We start from the raw sequence: 20,413 nt of genomic DNA, 5'->3' as shown, positions 1-20,413 counted from the left end.
TTTCTTTCTCCTTTTTGGCACACATCTTTGTACGCATTCAGTAATGATCTTTTTGACATTTTCCCCATGACATTTCCATGCCATGATCACCCATCAGCTCCCTCTGTGAGGTGTTTTGCAATTCCTCTCTCATTCTCTCATAGTGTTCTTGATAGTAATCTAGAAGGTCATCATCCTGGACCTTTAGAAGAGTTTCTATAATTGTATTACATCTTAGAATATTGTGATAACACAATGGCCTGGATGGATCACACAACCTCACTTACTTCGCACAACGAATCACCGAGGTGGAAAAGTTTGACCTACGTGGATGGTTCAAGGCTCTATGCTGATACAGTATAGGTATTTGCATGCTTCCAAATATGGAAGTTAGGTGACAGACCTCTTGGCTTCACATTTACATCTTTCCTTGAAATGGCAGTATGCAGTAGTTTAGCATTATTATTATTATTATTATTATTATTATTATTATTATTAGTTTATTGGCTTTAGACCAATTATAGAGGCCAAGTCACTGCCAGAAATATTCACCCAATAAATTCTGTGAAGATCCATTAAAACATTCACTTGAATGTTTTAATGGTTCTGTTTTCAAACCAATTATTCATATTACTGAATGTGTGTCATTTTGTCTTATTGGTGTGTCCCATCTTTACTGGCTCTTCCATGATTGTTGACATCATCTTGCGTCGTTTAGCTTTGGCGGACTCCGCCTCGCTGTCATTTGGGTGGATGTGTCATCACCCCTTTCTGGCTGTGTCTGGCAAGTGTTCATCTTTGGTCAGCTTATGTTCTTCCAAAGCCTTACTAGTCTTAGGATTGTGTGTCTTAAATTTTTGTCTTCTTACTCACAGGTTTTTATCCAGTTGATATCTTACCTTTTGCAAGGCAGCTTTTCTGCGTGTGATAGATTTTGTGACCCATTCATAATTTTTATCATGATAAATTACATCACTTATCAACATAATGATAAATCATTCAATTTATCATTATGCTGAACTACAGTAACACTGTAAAATAATGACCACTTCATAAATCATATACAAATCAAACAAATGAGCATTTGATGATTTATTACTATTATAAATCATTATGTGCATTCCTCATGTTCAGTGGGGAGTTCCTGTATTTAATATAAAAGAATGCACTTTTCTGGTGAGCCTCTCAGTAGCTCCCTGGATCCACTTTGATCCCTTCTCTTCCATGGGGTAGAGGGGTTTTGGTCTAATAATCAATATGGTGTGCATATTATTGATTCAATTATTGTGTTCATAAAACAATAAACAAATACGTTGCCGGTTATTACACTATATACACAGGTTATATATATACGTATCTGCATGTTTTGTTCACCATAACAAACCACTAAGTTGATATTGCAAGTCAATACACAGTCTCCGTGGTGTAGTGGTAAGACACTCACCTGGCGTCCCGCGAGCGCTATGTCATGGGTTCGTATCCTGGCCGGGGAGGATTTACTGGGCGCAATTCCTTAACTGTAGCCTCTGTTTAACGCAACAGTAACATGTGTACTTGGATGAAAAAAACAATTCTTCACGGCAGGGGATCGTATTTCAGGGACCTGCCCGAAATGCTACGCGTGCTAGTGGCTGTACAAGAATGTAACAACTCTTGTATATATCTCAAAAAAAAAAAAGCAACGAGGAGTGGCCACCATATCTGCCAGTCAGCCTCTCGCTGCCACTCCCTCCCTCAATGACTCCTCACTTGTCCACATCCTCCTCCCACCATACTGTTTTTGCTTTTATTCACTATATACAGATATTATATATAAGTATTTACATGTTTTGTTCACCATAACTGTTCATGTAAGCTGGTATAGTGCATAAAGAGCATAGTGGCTACCCTTACACAGCATGACAAGTCACGAAGATGATGCCACCTCCCTTGCCAAAATGGCTTCTTCTAACACCCCTTTTGCGGTTCTTACACAATATATACACGTTATATGTAAGTATCTACATTTGTGTTCACTATAACGAACCACTAAGTTGATATGCTGAGTGGCAGTGGCAGCCCACTACTGGCTGCCATTCTCTCCTTTCCTCACCTGACTCGCCAACATTCTCCTCCTACCATACTGTTTTTGCTTTTTATTCACTATATACAGACGTTATATATAAGTATCTGCATGTTTTGTTCACCATAGCGAACCATTAAGCTGGTATAGTGAATCCAGACAGTAAAAGATGGTCACACACAGTCAGCAGACAACGCTACCTCCCTCCCCACCAAGATTACTCCTCCCACTACAGTGCTAATTATCACAACAGTCCTGCTATTATCAGAATCCTGGTTATTTTTATCACAGTCAGGGGTCTTCTGTAATACTATCATTGCTAAATAATAGCATGTACATATATATATTTTGACATTTTTAAGCAATGCTGTGATCACAAGCTGAACAGCAGTGCTGTGAGCTCGTGCTGCATGTGCCAGCCTTGGTGGCTCACTCAGTACCGAGGCCCTCACACCCGGGAATGTTGCCCACGATTTTTTTTTTAAATGGCGTCTGTTTACAAGAGCCCTGATGAAGGTGAGGTGAACCCCGTGTATCTGCGGGCCATTTAAATCTTGCGTGGTACTCCAACACGTCATATGACGTGATGCGCACTTTTGGGTAAGTTACTCAACATGTCATATGACGTGTTGTACAGTTTAAGGGTTAAAGCAAGGCTAGAACAACACTTAACTTGGGAAGTTACCAAGAGACTCACACGAGAAGGTATATTAATGCTTTAACTTGCATTTAATTTGTATTTCTGCTTTCCTGTAATAAATTATCTTCAATTCAAGCAGTGGATGATAATTTCCATAAGCTAGCAGAACTTTTCCATAGAGAATTAACCAAATTCCTTGTGAAGTATAGCAATAAATAAGGTATACAGTAGTTAGGCAATTGTTGTGGAGTGCATCCTAGAAAAGGTCAGTAATAAGTCCAAGTACAGGCATCCTGTCCCCAACAATGGGAATTACATTAAATTTTAAATGTATTTTGGGTTCCTTTCAGTTTCTCAGCTAGGTCAGTCTTTACCAAGCATGTATAATAAATTCCCCGAATGGTTTTAACCAAACAATACAAAATGATGAATTTTTATATAAAATTGACCTCAGATGTTAGCCAGCATTGAGCTACTTAGGGGTCCTAAGAATGGAGACTGACATAATACAGTAATCTTCCAGTTTTCCTAATACTGTAATTTAAACCACATAGTACATAGGTACTATTCAACTAAACAAGAATGAACAAAGCCCATGCAAGACTAAAATAATTGTAATATTCTTTTATGTTGTACCTTGGTTGATGAAGATATGGGAGTTACCCCTGTACTTGTTGGCGGGGCAGCACACAAAGTGCATGATAAATTCACAGGTAGAGGCTCCATGGTGCTAGATGATGGTATCGATGGTAAAGAAAGTGAACGGATGCGGGGTTTGTGTGGAGGTTGGCAAGAAACATGAGCACCATCTGTCAGAGGTGCCAGGATTGAGGGTAAAGGTGTCAGGTCACTACTGCAGTTCATATTTTCTAGGCTGCCATCTGAAAAGTTGATTTCCAGTAATTATTTTCAAGGTAAACTAAAGTTTTCCATTAAAAGATAGAAAAAATAAGAAAACTTAACAAGACATGTTTAAGAATTATGTAATTATGTACTTCCATACCCATTCCAGTGCTTTTTCTGCAATCCCCACTTTTCTCCATCCTGTGTATTAGTCCTCTAACATGTCCTGATGAACACTAAGTGAATGTATGCTTGCACATTTCTGAACATACCCGGGAGATATACATACACCAAATGTATATCTTGCAATTGGAACACGAACTGAAGTGAACATTATGAAATACTCCCTACATATAGAAGCACAGACACATGCACACACCTTGCATGGCCAGAGTTACAGGACAGTCTTTGTGCTGCAAAAGCATTGACTTAAGAACAGCAACTTCAGAACGTAGAGATGACACTTCAGTCTGTAGTTTTTGATTGATTGATCCCAGTTCATCATATTTTATGGACAAGTTTTCAATCCATTTTTTCTTCTTCTCTCTACATCTTATGGCAGCTGCTCTGAAAGGTACAACAGGAAAGAGTTAAAAATTTGTTTTACATGGCCATGCTCGTGATGTCCAAACCACACATCATTAAATGAAGAAATGACAACGCTTTGGTCCATTCTGAGCCATTATCAATTCGTGTATTTGATAATGGTCCAGGATAAGCTAGTTCTGCTAGCTTATGGAAATTATAATCCACTGCTTGAATAAATGATAATGTATTACAAGAAAGCAGAAACATTATAGTTTCTTCATTTTCCGATGTGTGGTTAGGACGCCGTATCTTCAGCCCTGTGATTCAATGTCTACACAGGGCCAGGCTTCACACTTTTCTTTTGTAATTATTTAAAGTGCATTACAATTCTCTTCTTTGCAACCATCTGCTTATTGAAACACTAAGATGTGATGTTTACAGTACTCCTTAATATAACATTTGTAACTATTATTTCTATAATTATGGACAGGGCTTGACAAGGAGCAAGAAAAGCTCCCTGCCATGGCAGTGTGGAATGTTGTCATGACCTATGACAGATTTTGTACAGAGGTGAGAAAGACCTTGATTGAAGGAGTGACTAGTGAGAAAGCTCAGAAAATCATCATAAACATATAATACAGTACAAAACACTCAAGTCAGTCTCACCTGTTTCTTTCAAGGAATTTTTTGCGTTTTTCAGCAGGGTCCTCATTATCAGAAGAGTGACGTCGTTTTCTTTCCCCTTTCACGAAGTTACAATTTCCACCCGAGATATCATCTTCCCCTTCACCCTATTCAAATGGTTTCAACATATATAAACTGTGTGTATATTATTAATATTATTATTATTTTTAATATTAATATTATTATTATTATTAATAATTATTGAACGAATTCAACAGGAGCCGTAATGAGGGTTTGAACCTGTGCGCTGGGTGTTCCAAGGCTCGCTTTAGTCCACTGCACCACAACATGGTAAAATTATTATAATTATTTATTATTATTATTAATTATTTATATTATGATTAACATGATTTTATTATTATTATTTATGATTATTATTATGATTATTATCATTATTATTATTACAGGTATTATTTCTTATTAACATTATTTATTAATATTATTATTTATTATTAACATTATTTATTATTATTATTATTTATTAACATTATTTATTATTATTATTATTATTATATAATTATTATATTATTGTAATTATTAGGTATGGTAATGGCTTCTCACAGAAATAATAAGAACCCACACTTGTGTATTTGTGAAATTTATGTAAGGAATTTACACCAAGTCTTTCACACTTTCCTGAGTGTTGTGTCAAGGTGTGAGTGTGTGGTGAGGACCAGACTCACATCTTAACGTTTAATGAGGCTGCTATCCTGGGTCCAGTCCTCTTGTTCTGCTTGACTGCCTGACCAGGTCACCTCTATTCCCAACTGTGTGAGTGTAGATGTTGTAGACGTTGAGATGCAAGTCTCGTCCTCACCACACACTCAAGACCTTGACACAGCACTCAGGAGAGTGCGAAAGACTTGGTGTAAATTCCTTACATAAATTTCACAAATACACAAGTGTGGGTTTTATCGTATTATAATTATTATAATTATTAATATTATTATTATTATGTTTAAATATTAATAATAATTATTATTATAATGATCGTTATAATAATAATAATAATAATAATAATAATAATAATAATTATAATATTAATAGTTATAATAATTATAATATTAATCGTTATAATAATAATATTATAATTATTATATTTATTAATATTATAATTAATATAATTATATTGTAATTATTATATTATAAATGTTATAATTATTATTATTAATATCAATATTAATGGTGTTAATAATATATTATTATGTTGATTTTATTAATATTATTAATAATAATATTATTGTTAATATTAATGTACATTCAAAGTATATACATAAATAAAGCATACATTCATATATAAAACAGAAGCTTTGGTCTATAGTAAGTCTTTCATTAACAGAAATATAATCAAATTTTGTCTATTTAGCTACATTGGTAATACTTTGAATCGGAGACTGGCATTGTATAAAACTGGTCATTTTTAGTCAATAGAATAGTTGCTAATTTCCTGGGACAACAACTTTTGGGTGATGGTGTTGGATGATGTAGTATGATGGTGTAGTTTGGTGTTGTGGTTTGATTGTGTGGTGTTGTGAGTGTGGACAGTGTTGTTATGTGATGTCTTTGTTTAAGACAATGTTATTGTTGATTCGTGTTGTTGTTATTATATGCTAATATTATTTGTGCCCAACTGATTGCTCTGGCTGTTAGGCAAAATGGCCCTTTGCTTAATAGACCAGGTAGTGAGACTCTGGCTATTAGGTTGAGAATACATACTACTATATATATATTTATTGCTTAAAAAAAAATTTAGAATAAGAATTTTTGAGCCATTTTCACAATAAAAGTTATATTAACATCTAACAAATAATACTGCATCAGAAGCAACCAACCTCAGTACTACTGGTACCACTAAAATTACGTGTTCGGGTCATTTCAGCGATGCGGTCTGCAGTATTGGCTCGTGATATTTTACTGCAGCCTGGCCGTGCTGCTGTACTACTTGAAGCCAACGCTTGCTTTAATTTCTGAAAAGAAAAGCACTGTAGTTCAGAAGAGTAAAATTCACGTGAAGCAGACAAAAAAGAACATTTAAAAAGACGGAACTGAATAACATATAGTGTACAATTTGGGCGGCGAAACACGTAAAATATTGAGAAAAATCTAACTTCAAATACAAAATATTAATCTTACATAGATTATAAGTAAACATCTGATTATACACATTACAGATACAGGAGTACAAACAAACAACTTTTCAGAAATGTTCATAAAGTCTTCAGTTCAACATTAGCCAAACTCAGGGGCTAGCATAGCTCAAGATCACTTTGATTACATAGTTTATGTAACAGGGATATAATCAACAGGACTTAGATTACTTATTAGAACTAATAATTTATTATTACAAGTATCAAGAATTCAATTAGAGGTACCCTTGCAATTTTTACTGGCTAAGTGTTTAAATACTGTAAACCTGTCATTATTACACAGAATACACTACTCATGCTCAATCTATATTTAATTTTAATCATGTTGATATATCTTGTACAAAGACAATTAAAAATAGACTGTTGAATGTAATGAAATGCCCTTCCTAGCTAACATCTCAATAACTCCTCTAAGCTGTGTCCTAGGTATAAACAAAACAGGAAAGCATGCAAAGCTCCTGGTGGCTACCTCATCCCACCAGGACACAGGCACACTTGCAAATTGTTCTGCCTCCTCCACATGTTGCGGAGTGGGTGAGGGGGGGATCAGAGCCCTACTCACTACAGAGGTGTAACACCTCAAAAATATAGAGGCATCTTAAATCTCCATCCTCCATCCTCCCTCCACGCAATGTTTGGTAATACTGAATTGCCAAATGAAACTCTGTACAAGTCAAATAGCCACTTAACTCATACACCCCAGGTTATAACCAGGCATTTTGTGTTTACACAGGAATATTCCAATGACCTGAAGCCTCAGGCTGGCCCACTCTGTGTTACAAGCTAAGGTGGTGGCCTGATCTACTCAAGGCCTTGGAAAAGGCCACCCAACACTCATGCCCAAGCAAGCCTTGAAAAAACTTAGAGCAAGTCACCTGGGCTGCCATCTGGTGTTTGTACCTAGGTGGTGATCTCACAGTTGAAATGACTGGTTGCATAGTTTAACACTATCGCACACTGCTCGTGTCCACTTTTTTTCTCTCGAGTCTGAGCCGTGGACTGTGCTCTCGTCCAATACAAAAATATTTGTATAAAATTCATTTTTTATCCAATCGACTTGGGGATAGTTTCAAAATGAGCGCCTTTAGAGTGTGCACACTTTGATTCCAAAATGAAAGACGTAACACGAAATTTAATATTATCAAACTGAATGAGTATACACATTTGGCTGCGATGTGCAAATTGGTGCTCGTTACGGGTAACTTTAGACTTTGCTAAAGGGAGTCACGCTTGGCTTTTGGACAATATATGCATATACAACACCCTGCAGGGAATTTAATTGCGAACACAATGATACCAAAACGAGCCACGTAGCACGAGAATTAAGGTGAGAAAACTGAAACGAGTATACACATTTTACTGATTTTGTGCACTCATGGGTAATTTTTGCCGACTTTAGGCTTTGCTGTGGGGAGTCACGCTTGGCTTTTGGACCTTATATGCATATACACCTGTAGGGAATTCTATTGTGAACACAATGATACAAAAATGAACGACGTAGTACAAGAATTAAGGTGAAAAAACTGAAATAAGTATACACATTTAGTATAGCCGAGCACTCGCCCGCACCGCCAGTAGTAGTTCGTGCATACGCACGGAGTGCACACCCAGGGCGCATAAGTGTTAGGAATATGCAGTTTGTTACCAGTAACAGAAGACCAACAATCCTCCCAAAGGGGTAAGGATGGAGGAATGAATAACTGGGTAAAAGTCGGAATAAGGAATACCTTTATGGGAGATGTGACTTAAATTTACTGGAAATAAGAAACAGCCAATGCTGAATCTCGACGACCACTGGATGGACCAGATTAAAGGACTCGAGAGCCATGAGGGCACTAGGAGAATCAACGACAACTACAAAGGAATATTGACAACGAAAAAGCAAGGGACGAAGAACAGAGAGAATAGCATAAAGTTCTGCTGTGAAGATGCTAGTCTCCGGAGGTAGGCGACACATATAAGGTGCTGGTCAGGAAAAACATCAGAATAGCCTACACCGTCTGCAGACTTAGACCCATCAGTGAAGATGGAAATGGAGCGGAAGTGCGAAGAAAAGTGCTCAAGGAAAAGACGTTTCAGAACCGTAGGAGGGGTACTCAGACATAAGTATATTGAGTTATTCTAGTGTGTTGATTGGCCAATTGCATGCTTGTATAACCTTGATGTATCCAATAAGTTTGTCGTTACAGGGCAAGGCGACGTCCCATATTTTAGTAAGTTTTGATTAATCTTTCTGTCACTGAACCTCAGTCATTGTATCTTGACACTCATGAGGTACACAACCTCAGTCATTGAAAGTCAAGTTCAACAAACTTTTCATATAAATTGAATATATCTATATATAATTGATAATATACATTAAGTTAACAATTGCTTACTTAGTTTTCTTTAATTTATCATATAAGTTTATCATATTGAAAATAATCTCTTGCACTTAGTTACTAGTACGTGGACCACATTTAAGGTCATTTAATTGCATATTCATAAATATCATACCTCTATAATGCAAATTGTTATGTTTATTAGTACGTGAATATTGGCTGTTGTAGTTATGGTGCTAGGCTGGACTGTGTACATGTCTAGATCCATGATTTAAACATAACCAGCGTTCAGTTATAGAACCGAGTTTATTAAATCTTATCCTTGTATTAACAACACAAGCTGATGTGTCAAATTGTCTGCAGGTGGATTGTGGATCTTCAATCAACTTCTCCATTCACCCTTAGGGACCCCACCTGCCCTTTACAGCCCAGTCTGTCATTAGGAAAAGAGGAGCTAAGATTTACGACCAATTAGGGGACTAGGGACTTTAGTTGACTTTAGTTTTAGTTAGACTTACAACTAGGGACTTTAGTTGCATTAATTTTGCATACAGTAATTTTTAATTAAGTACAGTACAAGTTCCTAGTAGTTCTCCTTATTAACTAATTCCGACAATTTTCCCATATGCTTTATGAAGCCATGATAATCCAACTAGCAGAGAAATAAGGTAGACAACCTCCCTGATGCTCATGAAGCTGGTGTATTTAGCCCAGACAACATGCAGGTAGGAAAACCAGCTGGAAGAGAGAACATTTATGGCTTATGATCACTAAACCCCATCTCTTGACAACAAGAAGCCAAAGTAGCCCTGGGCTAAATTAAAGGCCATATAGCATCTCTCTCTCTCCAGCAAGTCAGGAAGATGCTTGCATTACCACCTCACAAGGCAGAAAAATAGAAGAAGCACTTACATAGACACTAACTAGATTGCACCATGTCCAGAGTCTTGCTTGGCAATGAAGTTGCAAACACTTACTGGCATCAATCCTACTTAAAAGGAAGGAAACACAATAACCTTAAAGGAAATCTCAGGTGGTTATTGGTCTTCACAAGTGGCACCAGTGACGAGAACCCTGAAACTGAGCCAAAACAGATTGGTAGAGCAAAACACTCATTTAATAAAAAAATATTCTGCTGTGAAAACATTAAGTGGCACTTAGCTGACAATAGTTTTGGCATTAAAATACAGTACCAGAAAACTGTGTTCTTGTTCACACTGAGCAAGAGACTGAGCGGGGTTCATGCCACCCCTAAGGTCTTGAGTGGAGCTAGTCACTAATCCAGAAGCATTGAGCAATTTGGATTGACACCTGGTGGTGTTCACAAGTAATGGAATAATAGCCGTTTGGCTGGTTCAGAGTTTTGTTTGGTGATTCAGTGTTAGATCTCACACCCCTCACCCTTGATACTGCCAATTCTGTTAAGACAGGACAATTTGCTAAGGTACCTATCTCCAGTGGGCCAAGATAGTCAACACAACCTAAATGAAGGCTGAAGCAGAAGAGCAATACAAACTAACTAGCATACACTCCTATGACACATTCAAAGCATGAAACCCAAACACAGGACACAATGTCTGAAAATAGCCATTCAAATTATCATTAAGAAGATGTGTCTTATCTGGAAATTCTTTTGTCAATTTACATATGCACAAATCAAGAATGAGAGGTGGCTCGGTTTACTTCCTGGTAGGGTTAGGGTAGTCGGATTAATAATACATTAAGTAACTTGGAGAGTTATTTGGTTGTTTGCTATTTTTAAACATATTTTGATAAGGGTTTTTCCTTGCTTTCAGGTGGTTCTTTGTAGTGGGTTGATCTCTGATCCTCATGAGCTCCCAGCAACATGAATGGGACAAAGCTACTGTAAAAGACACTTGTCCTCAGTGTGCTGAGATTGACATTGGCAGCCAGGCATGTTCAGTGTCCCATGTGTGCTGGTGATATAAACTGCAGAAAGTTACTGCCAGGGTGGACTGGTCTGCCACTGCTAATGGATGGGAGAGAGGTCACTGACTGCACTTGCTTTGATGTTGTCAGTTTTGTTTTGGTAGTTTGAAACTTTTCCGAAACCTTTCTCTGAGGGAGTACGAGTGTTTTGTGGCTCTTCCATTGTATTTTTCCTCAGCACCAAGTTGATCCTTTGATTTTCACATGCTCCCTGCATCATTGCAGGACAAAAAAGTTGTAAGGCATGTGTCCCTGGCAGGCAATGAGGGTCTCACAGACCCCTGCAGTTGGCTAGTCTGATCACTAATGGTCAGAGCTTAAGCTCAAGGAAGAGTCTGAAGGGAGTAGCTCAGAAAATATATTTTTTTAATCATACATAGTAGCATCACAAATTTTGCACACTTACCTGTTAAATTATATTCCTTTGGTAAACAAGTATTCTTAACATTTTTACAAAAAGAAACTTACTTTAAAACTCACTGCTGAAGCCAAGAGTGATGATGAACTCAGCAACCAGGAAGATGGCACACTTGATGTTTTGGAAGATATTGGTAAAAATGTTATGATGGTTTTGGCAGCATTTGTTATATTTGTCATGCTGTACGAGATTCGACTTTTCCTTTCTTACGATTAAAAGCTTTGCCTTTTAGTCACCTAATCTACATAATGCTCAGGTTATATTATTATTATTATTAATATTATTATTATTATTATTATAGAGCATTAGGTGTAATGAAATGCTACTTAATTGGGTTTTGCTTCAGTGGCTTCCCTGAGCTAAAGTTCTAGCCGTTACTGGTCAGATAACCAATGCCAGGTAGCTGAGAGACTGCCCAACAGGAACACTGGCCTTTGCAATGTTCCCTTGTTCTCTCTTGAGACAGGATGAAAATTGGGGATCAAATAACTCAATATTGAGGCAAACCACATTAAAAACAATGAATGGGGACCCCACAGCACCCAATCTCCCATTCTAAAAAACCAGCATTGAATGTAATGAAACGCCATTTTCTGGGCGAGTCCCGGAGGCTCCCCGGAGCTATCCAGGCTGAATGGATATGTATAACTTTCTGGCATTCAGTCAATGTACATGGAGTTCTTGCCTACCGGAGACCATGAACAAGAACCTGGCCCCCTCAAGAGAGGCACGAGGAGCAATGGCCTATAGAAACCCTCATGTGGTTGGGAGCATTCTATGTCTGCCATTGACCGGATCTGGTACCCAGAAAGATAGGCGCCCCAAAACAAACCCCTATTCTGGTGAAACTATTGATCCAGAAAGCCGAATGAGTGGACAGAACTCCCCAAACGAAAATTAGCAAACAAGAATGTCATCATCATATTGCTGTGCCACTATCTGCACAACCCCCCTCCCCCTTCCCAGGATAGGGGAAGGGGTGATTCCCAAACCCCACGCCGGCGATCTACCCTGCAGTTCTTAGGCTGGATGTCAAAATACGCGAAAACACCGCCAACCGGAGGGAGGGAGGGATGGATGCTGGGGAGTGTCCGGGACTCGCCCAGAAAATGGTGTTTTATTATATTCACCGCTGGTTTTCTGGGGGGGGAAGCCCCGTCAGCTTCCCGGAGCTAACTACCCAAAGACTAGGAAAAACAGGGACTTACCCGGGCGGCGGTCAGTCCTTACTCCTCAACATGAAGCCAAGACAACTGGCTGCAACTGCCGACCCAATGCAACGCAGACCCTATAAGGTCCAGGGACATTGACTAGGTAGCAAATGGCCAGGACCCTGTTCGATCTCCAAAACCTCTCCTGCCCGAATGTCAACCCAAGACATGTTGCCAAGGACGGCAGCCAAAGCAGCAAACTTACGCATGTCGTGGACACGAGGATAGACCACAGGTTGGCTAGCCTTAATAATCCTGCGGACGACCTGGGAGACCCGAGCCCAGGAACAGGGACAGGGAAGAAGAGAAACCGGATTAACCCACAGCACATCCCCGGCCACCAAAGCTGTGGCACGTAAATAACGACGGAGAGCTGCAACAGGACACAAGACATGATGCATCCCCGGCCTGACCAACCAAGCAACAACAACCCAAGGACCCCTCCGGAAAGCAGCAGTCTCATTCTTTGCCAGAAAAGAAGAAGACAGCTGCAGAAGAGGCCTGCCCCACCAGCCCCGAACCCCCGAAGGAGGAGGAGCCACCCAACGCCACCACAGGCTGCACGAAACAACCTGAAAGGTCCATGAATCACTGAGACCAGAGGCCAGATTCACGAAGCAGTTACGCAAGCACTTATGAACCTGTCCATCTTTTCTCAATCTCTGGCGGCTTTGTTTACAATTATTAAACAGTTAATGAGCTCTGAAGCACCAGGAGGCTGTTTATAACAATAACAACAGTTGATTGGGAAGTTTTCATGCTTGTAAACTGTTTAATAAATGTAACCAAAGCTGTCAAAAACTGAGGAAAGATGTACACATTCGTAAGTACTTGCGTAACTGCTTCATGAATCTGGCCCCAGGCGCGAGCAAAAAGAGCGAGTTTCCCCCCCCCCATCCAACTGCCCTGTCAATGGAACAGACTGCGAAAGGACCGAACACCCAAACGGCGCAAAGAGCGATCCCCGCGCTAAACAGAAACAGACGACACTGAAGGCTGTGCTCGTGCCGAACCCTGGCACCACTGGCCTACCACGAGAGAAAGACCCTGAGCCCTGGCACGACCCTACCGGGATGGCCCCAACGAGCCCCCCAGAGGACCAACAATTCCGACATAGGATGGCAAATAACTGAAGCTGCCTGCAGATACTGCATCCCCGCGGACTTTGCAAACAGCAACAGACAAAAGGGCGAAGACAATCTAAGAGCCAGGGGCCCACCAAGGAAGAAGCGAGCATCGCCTGCCGACATGAGAGCCGAGAAGAAAAAAAACGCAAACCCGCATCCAGCAGTAGCGGTGCGAACAGCTTCAACATCGCAGACGACGTACACACCGCCAAAAGCAATGCACCAGACCCTGAGGCAGCCCCAGGCCCTTCACATCCACCACAAGCCACTCCAAAGACAGCTCAAGGAAGGAGAAGAACCACAGGGCCGAAGCCAGCAGACCCGTGTACGCAAATCCTCCACGACCAATGCAGCCGAGAGGGAAGGAACCTGCACATGAAGCTGCATCACACCAACATCCAGTGGAAGGGCAGGAGCGAACAAGCACTCATTGAGATGCTCAAATGCGCCCTCCAGGAAAACCTGCAACACTATCTGAGCCTCCCGCCACTCAAGCATGCGAGACTGACAGAACGTATGCCACGCCTCCAAAGAGAAGAAAGCACAGTCTGCTAACCAGGATGACTCCGGGACTTCATAACGGACCCAATAAGAACACGAAGATCCATACACAAAGGAACGTGGATCCATCACGAAAGCAAAATCCGGGTCATGCAAGAGGTAAGCCACAACGACGTCCCACACCCACTGGGACCGGACACGGGAAGCCGGAAACCTCCGGAAAAACGGAACCGAAAAACCATCGGGGTCACGGAACTGAATTCGGGGAGGTGTAGACGCCAAATCCAACTGGTACAAGGAGGGAGACAAAAGAGAACTCCACACCCTGTAACACCAAGCCCCACTCCGAGGGTACAAAAACCCAAGCGGGGTCCAACGGGACCCAAGGCCCCCCAAGTCAACCCCTCCACCGCCCCAGGAACCTCTCCTCGAGGTTCAGGGGCCGAGCCATCCTCCACACCCCCTGCCTCTAAAGAAAGGCAGGAACGAAGGGGGCCCACTGGTCAGACCCAGAAGCTCTGGCAGGAGGATCAGGCTCGAATGCCCCCTCTGCCACCCCAGAAGGGGACTTCCCCGAGACTGCCCAAGTCTCAACACCAACTAAACCCTGCCCTGACTCTGAAGCCCTCAGACGCTTCGGAGCCGGAAGCGAGGGGGAAGGAACCGGAAGGACTACAGAAGGGGAAGGACAAGGGAAAGAGGATGTAACCATAGCTGAAGCGACTCGCACCCGCAAGTCCGGGTCCCTAAAACCAAAACGGGGCAGTCTCGGGGCATCCAGGGAAGCAACTAACCTAGAGTGTTGCAGCAACTTAAACCTAGCATGCAACCCAGCTGCTGCATGCACCCTCATATCATGATCAGTAGCTTTCGTGAACTGGAGCCCTACAGGCAACAAACGGCACACGACTCCAGGTCAAAAGAATCACCGACCCAACAGGCAGCATGGTGGAGGCACAACCGGTGACTGTCCTCAAGAGACAAGGGGACAGAGCAATCTTCCGACTCACACTGAAGCGAGAGGGGACTCAAGGGTCACATCCAGCCTTATTAATATGCTAAGGGAAGCCCAGGCAGGGTACTGCGAAGTGGCACCCAAGACTAACAAACAATCTGCTAATAGCTGAACCTCTGGGACGTGTCCACTCACAGGGGTCTAGCAAGGGGTACCATCAACCACACAAAAACTGAGAATAGATATAATGATAGATATATACACCCCCAACACAGAAGGGGCAATCACCAAGGCAGACCCTCCTCACCAGGTAGAAAAACAGAAGCAAAACCCCACAAGAGAACAACATACCCAGGAGGAACAGAGCCAGCCACTGTAAGGGGTGAAAACTAGCTGTGCAGTACCCCGCACCCCTACCAGTGACAAAAACTACCCCCTACCCATGAGGCAAACATGGGCAACAAAGACCCCAGTTGATTCCAAGGGCGGCCAAGTACTGAGTAATAAAAGACACAGCGGGGATAAAGCCCGAGGAGATTTGTGGAAGGTGGCCCCCAAGCCCCAAGGGTAGTACTTACAGGGCACCTAGGGAAGGTGGCCCTAGGCGCATGCAGCTCAAGTACTGAAGAATATTACTCCTGGCTCGCACACCACCAGTAAAGACAGTCCACGCCCAAGGCACAGAAACTGAGACAAATCGCTGGAGCAAGAGGCACAAGACTATGCCAGTAGCGCATCAGCCTGAGAACTGCAGGGTGGATCGCTGGCGTGGGGGAAGGTCTGGGGCTTCCGCTTCCCCTTCCCCTTCCCGGGGAGGGAGGGGGTTGCGTAGATAGCGGCGCGGCAACATCATGATGTCATGCTCAGTTGCTAATTTTCATTTGGAGAGTTCTTGCTTTCGGTAGCAATAGTTTCACCATAAAAGGAGTTTGTTTTGGGGCGCCTACCTTTCTAGGTGCCAGATCCGGTCGATGGCAGACAGAATGCTCCCAACGACACGGGGGTTTCTAAGGTCATTGCTCTTCGTGCCTCTCTTGAGGGTACCAGGTTCTGGCTAATGGTTCCTGGTAGGCAAGAACTCCGTGCACATTGACTGATGCCAGAAAGTTATACATATCCATTCAGCCTGGATAGCTCCAGGGAAGCCGACAGGGCTCCCCCCAGAAATGTTTTGAAAAAGTGGCATACAGAAAAAATAAAAACCGCTGAAAACTACCAAACAAGCAGTCCCAACAATCCGCCCCCCCTCCCTTCCCGTCACCAAGTGGCTGTACAGGTCATCCCGGGCACAGGCAATGAGTTCACACCATTCAAGCCTAGGTACAACTCAGGCTCAAGAAAGAACAGAGAATGGGCAAGGACAGGGAGCTGCTAAGGTGACTTTGAGTGATATTTCATTACTCAAAGCTCTATTTCTAGGCAGCCCCATCAGTAGCTCCTCTTAGTTTTCTTCCCACAGCACCTCACATGAGAAAAACCTGCTTATACCTATCAAAAATTAATATTCATAATGAAACACATAAAAGACATAATGAGACTTACCCAGGTCAGATGGAGCCCCTAATCCCAGGCCAGGCCCCAGACATGAGGGGAACAGCCCAGAGCTATACACAGATGATAAGGTCTATCAAAGAAGTAAGGGATATCAGGTAGCTAATACCTGTTTAGAGTGACATAAGCCCCAGGTCCTGGCATGGGCCATAGACATGACTGGTGAAAACCGCCAAGAGTACAGTACAGCACATGTACTGACCTCACTACCTCCAGATTAGGCAGGAGGCCAGCTGAGCCTGGCCAATAGAGAGACAATGTGAGTAAACTTGGCAACTCAGAATATCTGAGGAGGAAAGCACAAGTACGAAGAGGGAGGGCATAGGTAGCCACAGTTAAATAATAGAAATATCATTAAACATCTTCCTCAAAGAAAAACTCAGCATAATGCCAGTTTCCACTTCCCACACAAGCCAGATCCAAAACACACCCACGCACACATTAATACACAAATTAACTCATTGTAAACCACCGCATTGGCAACAAAGTACTGAAGCATTACCAATTACAGGGTTGAATAAATAAAAGTTTTTCTATAGAAGGAAACACGATAACCTCAGAGGACATCTCCTTGGTGATTATCAATATTTGCTTATGGAATTTGGAAAGAGAATCTTGAACTTACTAAAACCTCAGAAGATCTCTCTAGTGGTTAACAGTCCTCTCTATTGATGTTAAGAGCCAAAACAGACTACAATATAATTAAGTAATTATCAAAAGGCACCAAGCCAGAAAGGCTATGTAGCACTACAATATCAAGACACAAAATAATGAGTATATACAGTACTCTCATTAACACTTTGTATGGACATCAGAGCTCAAAACATGGATAGATAATGTATCCAGTTAATGTGCCAGCTGAGAGTGGAATGGCTGAGGCCGCCACCTGATGGTGGTCACAAGGCAGCATATTAGTGCGTGTTTGGATTGATAACAGTGTTATTCGGTGACTGCCAAACATTTCTTGAAGGACGTATTTAGTGGCTATCTTTTAAATTTAGTGAGCAGTTCACCCCCTGCCCATTTGAAGGGCTGAGACGGTTTTGAAGATGGTGGGTCAAGATCGTCTGCCAGGAGCCTGGCATATCCAATATGTCCCTAATGTGCTAGTGACAAGCTACTGGGAGCCACCAGGGCAAGCCCCAAAAAGAAATAATAAAAACACTGTGAATACTGTAAATGATTTGTGAGTTACTCTGTGCATGAGGGGAAAGATGACAACACATGACCATTGTCCAAGTTATTACCATTTTTGCTAGGGACTGTTGAGGAGATCTAGTTTCCAGTGAATGAGGTGGTGAGCCAGCAGTAGTTGAGACTGTGCTACTTGTGGTTCCATTTGTACTGGATGAAGATACCACTGGAGTTGCAGGAATCTCGACTGGGATTGCTTGACCATTAGGTAATCTGAAAAATACAATTAACAAATTTAAAAAAAAAAAATAGCGTTGAATGTAATGAAACACCATTTTCTGGGTGAGACCCGGGGCTCCCCGGAGTTATCCAGGCTGATATGGATATATTAGACTTTTCGTTCAGTTAATGTGAATGGAGTTCTAGGCCAAGTGGGGACCATGAGCCAGAACCTGGCCCCCCTCAGAGAGAGACAAGGAGCAATGGCCTATAGAAATTCACATGTGGTTATGGAGCATTCTATGCTTGCCATCGACCAGGTCAGGCACCCAGAAAGGTAAGCATCCCAAAACAAACCCCTATTCTGGTTGCAACTACAGTACTACTGAAAGTCAAACGAGTGGACAGAACTCCCCAAATGAAAAGAAGCAAACGACCATGACGTCACCATGTCCCTGTGCTGCTTGTCTGAGCAACACACCCACCTAGGGAGCCAGTCGGCCGAGCGGACAGCACGCTGGACTTGTGATCCTGTGGTCCTGGGTTTGATCCCAGGTGCCGCCGAGAAACAATGGGCAGAACTTTCTTTCATCCTATGCCCCTGTTACCTAGCAGTAAAATAGGTACCTGGGTGTTAGTCAGCTGTCACGGGCTGCTTCCTGGGGGTGGAGGCCTGGTCAAGGACCGGGCCGCGGGGACACTAAAAAGCCTGAAATCATCTCAAGATAACCTACCCGGGAGGGGGAAGGGAGAGCCCCAGACCCTCTCACCAGCGATCCACCCTGCAGTTCTGAGGCTGGATATCAAAACATGCGAAAAAACGCCGACCAGAGGGAGGGAGGGTTACCGGGGAGCCTCCAGGTCTCACTCAGAAAATGACGTTTCGTTACATTCAACGCTGGTTTTCTGGGGCTCTCCGGAGCTACTTCCTCAAAGAGAAGGAAAAGAGGGATACACCCGGGAGGCATATGTCACACTCAACTCAAATCGAAAGCAAGACAATCAACGGCATCGAAGGACCCAGTAAACAACCCAGGAAACCCGAGCCCAGGCACAGGAAAGGAGGGAAACCAGGCCAACTCAAAGTGCAACCCCGGACACAGAAGCCGAGGAGTGCAAACAACAGCAGAGAGCGGGAACCGGACACAACACATGATGCACCCCCGGCCGAACCAACCAAGCATTAACAACCTAGGAACCCCTCCGAAAAGCAGACGTCTCAGTCTTCTCAGAAAAGAAGAAGACGGCTGCAAATGAACAAACCAAACACCAGAGCCAAAAGAGAAGAAACCCCTGCACTGAAGGAGAGTATGAAGCTCCCCGACTCGACCCGCAGAGGCCAATGCCAACAGGAAAAAAAAAAAGAGCCCAAGCAAAACAATCCTGAACCGAAGGGGTCACGCCAAACCCAGGGGAAGAGATAAGAGAGCACCCTGTCCAATGACCAGGACAGCTCAGGTGACGCATGAGCAAGCCGAAGGTGAAGCAATACCCAAGACAGCTTGCAAAACGGTGCAGAAGGAACATCAATGCCAAAAACAAGCTGCAGCGGCTTCGCCAGCGTCGCACGATACGAGGTGACAGTATTTGGCAGATGATGATGGTCCTGAAACAACCATGAGAGAAAGGACAAGATAACCTTAATAGAAAGCAAAGTACACCTACACAGAGACAAAAAAAAACCGGAAGGTCCGTCAGGAAAATTCATACAGCTGCCGAGACGAAGCATGCAGGGCGGGACACCAGTAATGAAACCACCTGATCACCATACAGATGGCGAGAAACGAGTCAAAATACCAGATGCGAAGACTCGAGGAGATCAAACCAGCCACGTAATGGACTAGACCAATCTGCTGAAAGAAGCAGAGCTGCAGGAAAACCCTGGGTTTGAACACCGAGCAAGCAACGCCTGAAACCAAGGCTGGCCCTAACACCAAGGAGCCAAGAGGACTACTCTTCCCTGGCAAGTCTCCAACCAAACTAGGACCAGGAGCAACAGCTGAACTGGGGGAAGAGATACATGGAACCCCCACCACGACAAGTCCTGCCGAAAGCAGCGACCCCAAGAACTCAGCAGACGAGTCACCCGAAGTGATCAGCCCCAAAGAGCTAGAGACCGCATCGAACCCCCGCTGTTCAGACA

General features: G+C 42.7%; 1 protein-coding gene across 5 annotated transcripts in view; it reads right to left on the bottom strand.

Annotated features, from left to right (window-relative positions):
* LOC123772298 (cyclic AMP-dependent transcription factor ATF-7) overlaps positions 1-20,413 on the bottom strand; it is a 103,668-nt gene that overhangs the window by 7,746 nt on the left and 75,509 nt on the right. For all 5 annotated transcript variants that reach the window (XR_006774661.2, XM_045765422.2, XM_069338212.1 and 2 more), the window contains exons 8-12: positions 18,165-18,324; positions 6,569-6,703; positions 4,719-4,843; positions 3,904-4,091; positions 3,318-3,562 (exon numbers count right to left, since the gene is read on the bottom strand). Coding sequence is in view for 4 of the 5 variants with exons in the window: in XM_045765422.2 (XP_045621378.1) it covers positions 3,318-3,562; positions 3,904-4,091; positions 4,719-4,843; positions 6,569-6,703; positions 18,165-18,324 (853 nt within the window). In the remaining variant the exon portion in view is untranslated. The remainder of the gene's footprint in view (positions 1-3,317; positions 3,563-3,903; positions 4,092-4,718; positions 4,844-6,568; positions 6,704-18,164; positions 18,325-20,413) is intronic.

Source organism: Procambarus clarkii, chromosome 1, assembly GCF_040958095.1.
Source record: "Procambarus clarkii isolate CNS0578487 chromosome 1, FALCON_Pclarkii_2.0, whole genome shotgun sequence".
In the NCBI taxonomy this organism is placed as follows: Eukaryota; Metazoa; Arthropoda; class Malacostraca; order Decapoda; family Cambaridae; genus Procambarus; species Procambarus clarkii.
The sequence above is the reverse complement of the archived record's forward strand: the minus strand, read 5'-3'. Positions and strand labels throughout refer to the sequence as shown.